Genomic DNA, 12,590 nt, shown 5'->3' on the forward strand with positions numbered 1-12,590 from the left:
GGCCCTTCCTCCTGTTCCTGTGATAGGCCTGGTCATCATCCCCATCCCCCACTTTGCGAACTGACTTTCTGGTATACTTTGTTTTCTGTATCGGCGTGACTGACACCGGCACTGGCTGGCTCTCCGGCTCAGTTGCTGTGCTGGTGGAGGTGACTGAAACCGGTTCTGCTGTTCCCCTGGCCCAGATACTGTACCAGTAAGTTCACTCTCAGGTTCTGTAGCCTTTTCTCCCCCTTGAGGGCAGCGGGTGGTATTAAAGAGGACACGGTAGGCATGGGCAAGTCCCCAACACATTGCAGCGATCTGTGTCTCCTGGGTTTTGCCAGCTTGGTAACACACCCTTTCTAAGCACTCCATCAGCTTATCAGAACTCTGCATTTGTTTGGGAGTGAAATTCCAAAGCATTGGAGGTGCCCACCGACTCAGGCCTTTGCCCATCTTTTCCCACACCCCTTGCCACTCACTATTATCTGACCTCGGGGCAGGTTTCCGGGCACTGCTGTTGTTAGAGAAGTGCCGCATGGCCCAAAACAAGACCTGACAGCATTCAGAAAGCATTATGCCACAATCACACTGGCCTGCAGGCTCCAAGGATAATTGAAACTCCCAAAACCCGAGAGGATCTCTTCCCCTGGCTCACCCATAGAGGGGGTGAGACCCCTAACAAAAGCCCAGGCAGCAAACAGGTACCGGCCCCCCCGCCCCCCCCCCCCAGCGATGCAAACACATTATAAGCAGTCAGTAGCCCATATAACAAAACAATCCCCTTTATACATTTTCCACCGACAACAAACCAGCACTGGGAACACACAGTGGATATAAGGAATAATCCAGCCCCACCGCACAAGCAAATGGGCCAGCACTGCAAACATTATTACACAGTACAAATACAAACAGAAAAATTACACCCGACAGATTGCTCTAACACACTCTGGTCAGGGTCTGTCCCTTTTTGATTCTTATTTAAACCCAATTTGTGCCCCATGTTGGTGCGCCAAAAAAGGCTGTGATGGTTTAGGCCCTGTCGGGACCGGAGACCACGTTTCCGTTGTCCCTCCTCCACCCTCAGCCGGTCGGGCTGGAAGTGACGCACAAACCCCAGGTTAAAATAAGAAGAAATTTAATACAACAGTGTGATAAACAATCTGAACAACAGTAGCAATGATAACAACAATAAACAGCAATAACAGTAAGCAAGACAAAAGATATACAGACAAATAACGCAAATGGTTACGGAACAAGCCCACCGTGTGCTCCCTGCCACCAAAGCCACCAAGGAAAAAGTTCCCATGCTCCTGTGCCACTGGAGATCCCTTCCCCCTCTCTCTCTGGGGAAACTTAACCCTATCCCAGCTGAACCAGGACAACACAGGAAACAATTATAAAAGTCAGAAAATACCATCCATACATGTACAGTCAACACCCAATCCTCATTAACACCCTGAGAAACAGTTACTTCATAATGTCACAGTACAAAACTGTGAGCAGCTTTCTGACACTCAGAGAAAGAGCAGCAAGCCTCTTGTCTCACAGCACACTGAATATTGCACTGTATATGTGACTGCTTTGGGAAGTGCTGGGTGCCTCAGATAGACCCCAGGTAGCTATTCCCAGACACTTCGGTGACAATTAGCAACATGCCATCAGAACAGATTACACAAGATAGCATTTGCTGCACTCCAATCAAGCCGAAGCTAAGCAGAGGGATATTACCAGCATAAACACATAGCTAAGTGCCTTCTCGCAAAGTCAATGCACCACCAAAATGCTCCTGTGCTACCCAAACTACTGGAGATGAGAGAACTGAGCCTGAACACACAGTTGAACCAGATATATCTTGCTCCTGAATACTAAAGGCTCAAGTGACCATCATCCTACTAGTCCACCAGGGTACTGCTCTCAAGGACAGAGGGTTTCCTTTAACAAGACAGTGCAACATGCTCTTACCATATCTGTACACAGAGATCCTGTTACAAGCATCCAGGACAGCCATGTCTCCACTATGTTTGGGATCTGTGTGAAATGCAACCTGATTGACTGCCTGCTGGAGCTGGAGCTCATAAGTACACATGGGTGGAGGCACCACAGCATGCTGGAATGCAGTAACAAGCACTTTATCTGTGGAAGAAAATTAAAAAAAACCCACCAAGCTGTAACCCATTCCAAATGTTAGTGAAGCTCTTGTTAGTTGTTTACTGAAAACAGGAACAATGTTACAGGCAAATACAGTTACTGTGCCCTTAGCAGTGAACTCACTGAACCACCTCTGAAGCTTCCATCAGTTACATGGTCCCCCTCAATAACAGAATCACAGAACTGTCTAGGTTGGGACCTTGAAGATCATCTAGTCCAACCGTCAGCCCAACATTAACAGTTCCCAACTACACCAAATCCCTCTGTGCTAAGTCGACCCTACTCTTAAAACACCTCCAGGGATGGGGATTCCACAACCTCCCTGGGCAGCCCATTCCAATGCCTAACAACCCCTTCTGGAAAGAAATGCTTCCTAATATCCACTCTAAACTTTCCCTGGGGCAACTTGAGGCCATTACCTCTTGTCCCGTCGCTTATTACTTGGTTAAAGAGGCTCATCCCCAGCTCTCTGCACCCTCCTTTCAGGGAGCTGTAGAGGGCGATGAGGTCTCCCCTCAGCCTCCTCTTCTCCAGAATAAACACCCCCAGTTCCCTCAGCCGCTCCTCGTAAGACCTGTGCTCCAGACCCTGCACCAGCTCCGTTGCCCTTCTCTGGACACGCTTGAGTCATTCAATGTCCTTTTTGGAGTGAGGGGCCCAAAACTGAACCCAGTCATCGAGGTGCGGCCTCACCAGTGCCAGTACAGGGGTCAGATCCCTTCCCTGTCCCTGCTGGCCACGCTATTGCTGACACAAGCCAGGATGCCATTGGCCTTCTTGGCCCCCTGGGCACACTGCTGGCTCCTGTTCAGCCGGCTGTCAGTCAACACCCCCAGGTCCCTCTCTGACTGGCAGCTCTCCAGCCACACCTCCCCAAGCCTGTAGCGCTGCTGGAGTTTGTTGTGGCCCAAGGGCAGCCCCCGGCATTTGCCCTTATTGATTAACAGATTTGTAGAAACAGCAGCTAACAGAAGAACTACCATTATCCTATCCACTCTGAATCCAAAAGGCTACGCCACCTCTTCTGACCCTGGAGCTGGAAAGCAGTCCCCCTGCTTACCTCCATCTATGACAGCCACATTTGACATATGCTGGCTATTCTCACCCATCCCATGGTCTGTGGTCCAGTGCCAGTCATAGGAGAGGTAATGCCAACCCTGGCAGAGTACATACAGTCTATACGGGTTCTCTCGGTCCCACAGCAGCGACACCAATTGATTTTCCTCCAAGCTACCAAAATGTAGACTTTGCTTCAGGTACCAGTGATAGTTCCCTGTGGTCCACAGCTGAACTATAGAAAAACAAATGGTTACTACAGACTACTGCTTCAGACCCATCTCAAGCCCTCACCACCACAACTGCTCTTCTAGGGGTGTGTTAAGTGTAATGAAAATAATAGTGCTAGCCTTCAGGCCACGGGCTGTGTCATACAACACCCAGCACAGGAAAACAACAGGCTGTGCAGAAGAGTCAAAACTAGAGGTCTTTGAGCTCCTCTTGTGCAAAGGCACCCATGTTTTACAAAGGGCTCACGCCATTAGCATTCCATTAATACCACTTCCTGTTACAGCAGCCGGGAAGATGCTTTGAGCTCAGGATTAATTTCCAGTTCTTCCTGACATGCACAGGGGTCTCAAAGCTGTAGGTAACCCTCCACAGTGTCTCCTAACTTGCAGAGGAATGCCCGCTGCTTACCACATCCATAGGCAAGTGTAAGAGCCAGTCTCTTACCATAACTGTTTGTGTTGCAGTTTTCCACTTTCAGGTCTTCCAGCCATATAGCCAGGATGGTAGAATCTGCATTCCAAAGCAGTTCATTAACCTGCAGAAACAAACACAGCTCGTACACATACTGGTTTTTATGCACAGGGTGGCTATGCTCCCAGCTGGCTTGCAACACCATGAGTTGCTCCTTATTTTCAACAATGTCAGGTGCATGGGTTAATATGCTAATACAACCCTTGTGTGTTGCAAAGCTCCCAACAGCTGGATCAAAGCATCCTGAAGCAGAACCTATCACAGAGGTTCCACACAGCTGAGGAGGCTGTACAGCCACAAACATAACAGCAGTGTTCTCTTTGCATTCCTTGGCACTGAGGAAGCATCTGCCTCTCAGCATCCAAAGGCAGGAGTTGAAGTAACACCCTAGCAGTAGCTTCTTGCTTCTCCTATTTGGGTAACGTATTTCATTGCACAGCTCTTGCATCAGCTCATATCCTGAACAGCATTTTTGAAGCATCTGCCTGGTAGAAAGTATACAAGGGCCAAAGGCACTCCAGATCTACAATCCCCCTGTACTTTTCTCTGTACTACAGGCCTGCAGAGGCATTGCATCTTCTCCACAGACTTCTTCATTGCTGTCTTTTCAGGTCACTTTCTCCATTAGGACCAGCTCTAAGTGATAAATTAAAAACTTTCTCCCAGAATTAAAAAAAAAATCTAGTACTCCTCCGCATTACACTCTAATCAAAGAAGCCCAGAAACAGCACTTACTTTGACCTGCCCCTTCTGGAATGGGAGGGTGAACTCTCCATGAAGAAGTCCGTTCTTCTCCAAGAAAACCACATCATATCTGTTGGGCTTTTCTTGTGTGGATGCTATCAGGTTTCCAGAGGGCCTTAAAAAAAGAGCCAAATGAAAAGTGATTGCTCACATAATCACTGTCATTTTGAACACCAATCAACTTACATTTTCTTCAGAGACACGAATAAAAGGGCAACAGAGGATGTGCTTTCATCAGACAAAGTCACAGGTCCAGCACAGACATTTTCCAGGGCTCATGATATCCTCAGGTGTGCAAGTAAATGTCAGTACTGGCAAGAGGACCTATTTATACAGGTGAATCAAAAAACACTTGACATTGAGACTGTGCTATCTCTTATTCCCACATGTAAAACAAGCATTAGGCTTTTCATGGTTTAAAGGGATACTCTTCCTCATGCTGGATCAGAAGTAAGCTTTCTTCTACTTTTGGGAAAAACAAACACACAGAGGCAAAATGAAATTGATGCTGATCAAAGACTGTGACCAGGGAATAAAAAGCAATACACTGCTGCCAGCAGGCAGACTGCTTTACTACTCACTTCCAGGACAGTGCTTGTTCTAAGCTTGGGATAGGCTCACTTGTTGACTGCAGCACAAGCTCTCTGTTCCATACTCGGACCTTCCGAGCACCTACAGATTGAGAGAGCAGTAAGACAAAGGTGTAAGAATGCACTGGGAAGACTTTCCTAATTTTATGAGGGCAGGAGAGCAAATTTTGATGCACATGAATAAAAAGATTTCTCTCTTGTATACCTTAAGGGGTAAGAACTTCTGTCTTGGGGCAGTTCTCTCATAGTAACTGAGTGATTCTAAAGGAACTGAGGAGGAATTTCAGTCTGATGTAGCTCAGTCATAGCCATTTCCCTCTCCAATTTTCACCACAGAAATGTCAGATTCTTCCTATAAATGCAAGATCTTTCCTAATCTGAAGTACTGAAGGTAAAAACTAGTGAAAGAGCAGTGCAGTTTGGCGCAGATCAGTCTGTTGACCGATACATTTAAACTGCTCAGTAATATTTATTATGGAAGACATCAATTACAGTATTAAAAGAAATGTACATGCTCGTCACCTCTTTGGTTTTAGGGCAAAACTTACGGTATAGTATTACCACTATTTAAACAAAAGTGTGCAAGGACAAACTGGTAGTATGAGACATTGGGTACGGCAACCCAAACGTTCATCCATTTGGCACTGAGAGCCTATCACTGGGAGTGTGAGCAGTGATTTGGTACTGATGAAATAAGGAGTTCAGATAGTAACTACTCAGTAGTAACCTCTCCTGGCTTCTCACTGGACTGAAAACCAAACTGCAAAGAAAGCGTTCAGAAGATCGTGTCTATAAAATGTCTCTGAGAACAGCAAAATAGAGAAAAGAGCAATTAACTAGCTCAACTTACCCTTGCTTTAAGTGGCCAAGAGTTCACGAACACTAGTTATTTCTTGCCTTGCCTAGCTTCTGCTTAAGAAGCCTCTTACACATGTCGGTATTTCAAAGAAGTTTGGTTCCATACCTGTCTCTGGACAGACAGCACTCACTGCAACAAACTGCCCATCTCCTCTCCATGTCACCCGAGGCTTGCCATCATCCCAGGCTGAAGTAGGTGACTCCTGAAGTCACACAAAAGAAAACTGCATCAAAGCTTGGGAAGGCAACTGCTACCTTTCTCTAAAGAGACTGCATTGTTAAGGCAGCTCTTTCAAGACCCTTGACATGAAATCAATTAATGAAAAAAAAATCTTAAGGCTGTACAATTAAAAATTCATTACTTGGAACGTTATTTTAGGAAATACTATAATTAAAACTGTCTGTAAATTCAATCTGCTCCTCCTGCAAGTGCATATGACTGTCTATTCACATGCTATTCTTCACTTCCACCCAGGATCTCCGCTTACAGGCCAGCTGTGCATAAGCTGGACACAGAAGGGTGAATCACGGTTTGTTCACGTCTGACACCTGGAGGCACAACCCCTTAGAGGGAGAAATGCCACCCAAGCAGTCTGTACAGCAGACAGAAGCTGGGATGAGAAGTAGTTTTCTTCGAGGCTGCAGAACAACACAGAGAAAAAAAACCAAACCCAGAACACACAAGAGGCAGCTGTTCAGAGGTTTAACATCATCAAACTAGGCATATTTTCTTAGATACAGACAAGCCTTGTCCTGTCCCTCCTAACAGTAAAGCTGGAACAGGTTGCTTTTTATGTCTCTGCCCTCTAGCCTAAGAGGTTTCAGCAGGACAGTTTTAAGTTTGAAACTTAAACACATGAAGAAAAATCCAGCAGTGGAACGTTTTTAGCTACCTGACTTTTCACCACATAAAAAGTAGAGAAAACAAAACCCAAGTGTCAAAGGAGCAAAGAACTAAAATGTGCAGCTACTTGGAGCTGCCTCACATGACTGGCGATGATTGGTAGCCCAAATCCTTCCACTCTTGTCTTCTGGGAGCTCAAACTACTGTTATTTCTGCTCCTCTCAGCCAAACTGCATGCTATTTCTCTTGGTCATATGAACACTTTAGTATATAGCACACATTCAACAAAACCTGTCATGTTGATTTAAGGGTGGATTTACTTCTGCAAACACAAGTGCTTGCAAACCTTCTTGCTTTGAGTTCAGTGCAAACAGTCCTAAGTACTCCCAGCTGCTGTCTTGAATTAGGAAGAGGATAAAAATGCTGGATTTCATGTAACAACAGAAACAGCCTATGAAGACAGCTACCAGAAAGGTGGTGGCAAACTGGCACCACAGGAATAACAGAAACTCTCTTTATACATGTCTTCCCAGAGACAGCATGGGCCTAACATAAGAGAACTAGCATAATACCGTCTGTTTGCGATGCGCTGCCTGTTTTCCCTCTGATCCATGGAACTGTGTCTCCTTTTTACCCCAGCCAAGAGCAACAAACTTTCCTGAAGAAGAAATAAACATTGTAGTGGAAGATTTACAGCACTACTCTGCACAGTGTGGTAAACACAACCACAACTTCAAGCCACCCACACCCTCCATCCAAGTTTAATTCTAAAAACCTGCAGGACGTTTACATAGGCCAGCACCTCCTCTAATACAGGGAACTTACTTGAATTTATGCTGACAAGTAAAATACTGGCATTCTCCTTCAGCTGCCCAGCAGCATTACAGTCTAAAACATGTCCTGGGGCCCAGAAAGTGCTCAGCTCCATTTCTTTACTTTCTACATGCTTAGAACATGCCAGTGACACCAGCTTGAACAATTTAATTTCAGTGCACCTCTCACCTTCCCCAAACTCATCTTGGTGGATTTGCTTCTCCGTAATTGGTTCAAAATCCCTTGTCATCATGATGAGTGTTTGCTGACCTGCAGTGTAGACATTAAATACACTATTGGTGATGGTATCTCCAGCAAATGAAAACTTAATGTTCTCCTGTGTTGTCCTATTGCTTTGTCATGGACTTAAATATAGAAATATTCCTAATGGTAATATGATACTAAAAAGAGCACATCCTTCACAGCAGAAAATCTCAAACTAGAACAGAACACCTTCAAGTCTCTTTCTTCAAAAACATGCTTCCTGGCCTAACCTTAAAAACTTCAAAGTAAGTACCTGGCACTCTTAAAACATCTTCTCGAGATATGAAGGACAAGAAGATGACTGGGAGCAGTCAACATGGATTTATGAAGGGAAAATCATGCCTGACTGTCCTGATAGACTTCTACAACGAGATGACTAACTTGTGGATATGGGAGACCAGTGGATGTCATTTATCTTGATTCTAATAAGGCTTCTGACACCGTCTCCCATAACATCATCATGGACAAACTCATGAAGGATTGGACAGATAAAAGGACAGTAAAGTGGACAGAAAACCAGCTGAACTGCCAAGCTCAAAAGTTTGCTATCAGTGACAAAAAGCCCAGCTTGCGATCAGTCACCAGTGGCATGTCCCCGGACACTAGGGCCAATGTTTAACATCTTCATTAACGTCTTTGAGGATGAAACCCTCCAGCCGTGGATGACACAAAACTGGGAGGAGTAGCAAGTACACCATAAGGTTGTGCTGCTACCCACCGGGATCTTGTCATGTAGGTGAGATGGGCTGTCAAGAACCTCATAAAGCTCAACGAGATAAAAAAACATGTCCTGCACCTGGAAAGTAATAATCAGGCACTAGGATAGACTGGGAGCCAAGCAGCTGGATAGCTGCTTGGCAAAAAAATGACCTGTCTTTCATGTGGGACACCAAGGTGAACATGAGCTAGCAGTATTCCCCTGCTGCATAGGTGGCCAATAGCATCCTGGGCTGCATTTGGGGTGTTGCCAGCAGGTTGAGGAAGGTAATCCTTTTCCGTTACTCAGTCTTAGTGACACACATGGAAAGCTGTCTTGTTTTGATCTCCCCAGTACAAGACAGACATGAACATACTAGAATGAGTCCAGCAAAGGGTCACACAGATGATGAATGAGTTGGAGAATATGTCACACGAGAGGAGACTGAGAGAAGTCAGACTGCTCTGGAGAGAAAGCTCAGGGCAAATCTCATCAGTGTGTATAAATATCTTATGTGGGACGTGGGGTACAGTAAAGAAGAGAGGCACAGACTGTTAATGGTACCAAGTGACAGCACGAGAGGCAACGGGAACAAACTAAAATACAGCAGTTCCATCAACACATATGAAAACAATTTTTACTGTGAGGGTGGTCACAGACAGGAACAGGATGCCCACAGAAGTTGTGGGGTCTCCATCCTTGGAGATATCCAAAACCTGACTGGGCACAGTTCCCAGCAACTTGCTCCAGGTAACCTGCTTTGAGCAAGGGGGATTGGAATAGGTGATCTCCAGAGCTCCTTTTCAACCTCAAGCATTCTGTGGTTCTGTTTTGCTTGAGGCTAACTTGATTTTTGAGGTGAGACACATCCGTAGCTAAGTTCAGCCTGTAACACATATATTTTCTACTGAAGGACAAAAACCTGTTTTTGTAACTAAGAAATCAAATGGGGATATAAAGCAAGAGTCTTTATGTTTTAGAGGCAAGATCAAATATAATTCCTTGGAAGATGTGAAAGACTTACTTTTCTAGAAAACTCAGCTTGGATCACCAAAGCACCTCATGGATCATGAGATGAAATCTCATATATAGGATCAGCTGGGGTTTTTTTTCCCCCTCTTTAAATCTTAGTCCCAATTTCATAACTTTGTATTTTGCTTCTCCTATCTTAAATTTAACTGTGTTTTGTATTTTGGCCATAGTGAGTTTCACTCCTGAAGGCAGAAAGCTTACAGGCTGTTGTTGATACCTGTTGCAAGCAAAACAAGCTCTTGGTCAGGACTCCAGCTCATGGTACTCAGACCGCTGTCCACACTTCCAACACAGTCTACCTGCAAGACCAAAATAAGATCACAGAATTGCATGAACACCAGTGCAGAACCATCCCACAACAAAAGCAATCAGTCACCAAGGCAGGGAAATCCTCTCTCACTTAAAAAAACCGTAAGTCTTACTTTACCCTTTCTGTTAAATGAAACAAAATAAACATTCCTAACCAAAGATGGTTTGAGAATGTTTATGCATGAGAGCCATGATAATCTAGAGATTAGCATTTTCTACCATACACATTAAGAGTTTTATTCTGCAACTCTCAGTCTTGTATCAGCAAGTATAATACTAATATTGCTTGATTGGATGTGTGGCTACATTCATAAACACACTGAAGTCACAAAACACAGACATAATGGTTCTTATCTAGGATATTCCAACATGCAGTTAAGGGACACTATATCCATCATAACTCTGATCAGCTTGTGCATGCTGAACTTGACAAGTGTATATAGCTGCACTAACTTCAAAATTTAGGAAAAACCGGGCCAGTTTTACTGTGCCATCATGAGTATATCAGTAACAGCAGTGGGCAGAGAACTTCCGTCATGCACTGTTATCCTGTTTCGCAAAAGGCATGGATCTGGGCAACTGTGATAAACAGCAAGATGATACCATTTAAGGAATTAAACTTGGGTGTCGCCATCTTTTCAGGTAAACGAAGTGGGACTGGGCACTGGTGGGGAAAGTAACCATCACCCACATGCAAGAGGTCTCACAAAAAGCCGAGTGACCTTCAAGACAACTTTAACACTGATAAAGTAAGCCAAAAAGCCCTGAGAGTTAAACCTTAACTCTGACCCACATATCAGTGCAAGAAAAGACTCAGGTATCACATCTGCTAATCTTTACTTCCTTATGACATGTTTTAACTTGCAATATGGGACACATTTCTGAGATACAGTTGATAGTATGTTGAAGTGGTATCTGCAAATCAAACCCAAACAGGAACCAAAACAGGTGAGTTGCAAATAACCACAATCTTGACAGCTAACCCAGACAGACCACTGTCATCTCACACCTACCTACACCTGCACTGTTGGGCTGGTATTGTGGGAGCTGATGCAGATTTCAGAGGGTGCTGCTGTGGTGTTTAAGTGTCTTGCTAAATATTGTACAAATCTGACACTGAGGAAGGAACAGAGAGCAAGTATCTCAGTTCCTACCGTATCTACTCAGCTAAGATATTTTGATTCATCTTCTTAGGGTTTTCTAGGGCTTTTTAATCCCAATTGTTTTGTAAACACAACACACACCGCCTTCTCCTCTTCAATTAAGTCATGTGAGCATGGTATTCTCTATTGACTGATAATAATAATAAAAATGTAGCTACACTGTAAATTATGAATGGGTCACTTTATTCTGTACCTAGTCTCAGCAATATCCTATTTCCACAACTGTCCAGTGGATCCCATGCTGCTGGGTATGTGCCAACAGCCCCCTGAGCAAATACGCAGAACCAGGGCTGTAGACAGGCAAGCAACCATTTCACTTCTAGTTCTTTTACAGAGTTTATATTCTGTCCTTAATCCTGCTCAAGGCTCCCACAAAAATCAGCTCTGTTGCCTCGAAAAGGGAGAGTAATCACAGCTTAGTATGTAATAAATATACAACTGTCCTCTGAAGAAACTAAAAGTGTCATCCTTTCCTTTGAAATCCCTCAGCGTTGTTGTCTTTCCTGCCACATTACCTGCTTTGTGCTGAGATTGCACAGTAGGATGTCTCCAGCTGCTGTAGCAACACAGACGCACTCCTGCTCTGGAAGATCTTCGATACCCACGATGCAGCCGCTTCCATCCTCGGGCATGAAACCCTCCGCAGTCAAGGAAATTTCTCTTGTCACCTTGACATAAAGAGGCCAATGACTTATCAACTACACATCACCTCACTGAGATTTCTGCAGAAATGACAGAGTAACATCCACAGGTATATTTCATCTTACTGCAACTACATAACACATTGCACAGCAGAAGACAGCATGTGAATGGCACCGACACACAACCAATGTGCAAGTACTTACCTTCACTTACCCATAAGAAACGGTGAAGGTCCTCTTATCTTAAAAGTGCTAGACAATGAGGAAACTCACATAGCTCACACAAGGGAGCAAATAATAAATGGTAATACTAGAACTTCTGATTTGTCTTGCTAATTATCTTCATCTTTTCATACTTCTTCACATAGTGTTAACATTAAGAAATAAACAAGGAGATGCTTAAAATGTCCCAATACTTTTAAGTGGTCATTCTGACTTTACAGACACAGCATAAAAAATATTGAAAGGAAAACCATTTGGATGTGCATTTAGGTACAGCAAAACAAGAAAATTTGAGCTAAAAGAGTTCTCTCAAGCTTAGCTGCATGAATGCTTTACACATCCAGTCGTCAGGTACACAGTAATAAAGATCTGAAATAAACTACCCCCAAAAAACAGAAAAGGAAGCTGACATGTTTAGCAACTTAAGACAGGCTCAGTTATTTTTTTAAATTCTAAAAATATTTTAGCTGATAGCCTTCACAAACAGACCATAGTGGAGATTTTCATAAAACACTCTTTAAA

At 44.1% G+C, this 12,590-nt stretch overlaps 1 protein-coding gene across 1 annotated transcript in view; it reads right to left on the reverse strand.

Annotated features, from left to right (window-relative positions):
- Positions 1 to 12,590, reverse strand: part of ELP1 (elongator acetyltransferase complex subunit 1) — a 40,032-nt gene that overhangs the window by 26,554 nt on the left and 888 nt on the right. The window contains exons 2-11 of the mRNA XM_074931626.1: positions 11,721 to 11,873; positions 9,951 to 10,032; positions 7,930 to 8,010; positions 7,500 to 7,585; positions 6,190 to 6,286; positions 5,217 to 5,307; positions 4,627 to 4,750; positions 3,865 to 3,955; positions 3,194 to 3,424; positions 1,948 to 2,118 (exon numbers count right to left, since the gene is read on the reverse strand). Of these exons, the coding sequence (XP_074787727.1) occupies positions 1,948 to 2,118; positions 3,194 to 3,424; positions 3,865 to 3,955; positions 4,627 to 4,750; positions 5,217 to 5,307; positions 6,190 to 6,286; positions 7,500 to 7,585; positions 7,930 to 8,010; positions 9,951 to 10,032; positions 11,721 to 11,873 (1,207 nt within the window). The remainder of the gene's footprint in view (positions 1 to 1,947; positions 2,119 to 3,193; positions 3,425 to 3,864; positions 3,956 to 4,626; positions 4,751 to 5,216; positions 5,308 to 6,189; positions 6,287 to 7,499; positions 7,586 to 7,929; positions 8,011 to 9,950; positions 10,033 to 11,720; positions 11,874 to 12,590) is intronic.

The sequence above is a fragment of the Athene noctua genome, chromosome Z (assembly GCF_965140245.1).
Source record: "Athene noctua chromosome Z, bAthNoc1.hap1.1, whole genome shotgun sequence".
Lineage (NCBI taxonomy): Eukaryota > Metazoa > Chordata > Aves > Strigiformes > Strigidae > Athene > Athene noctua.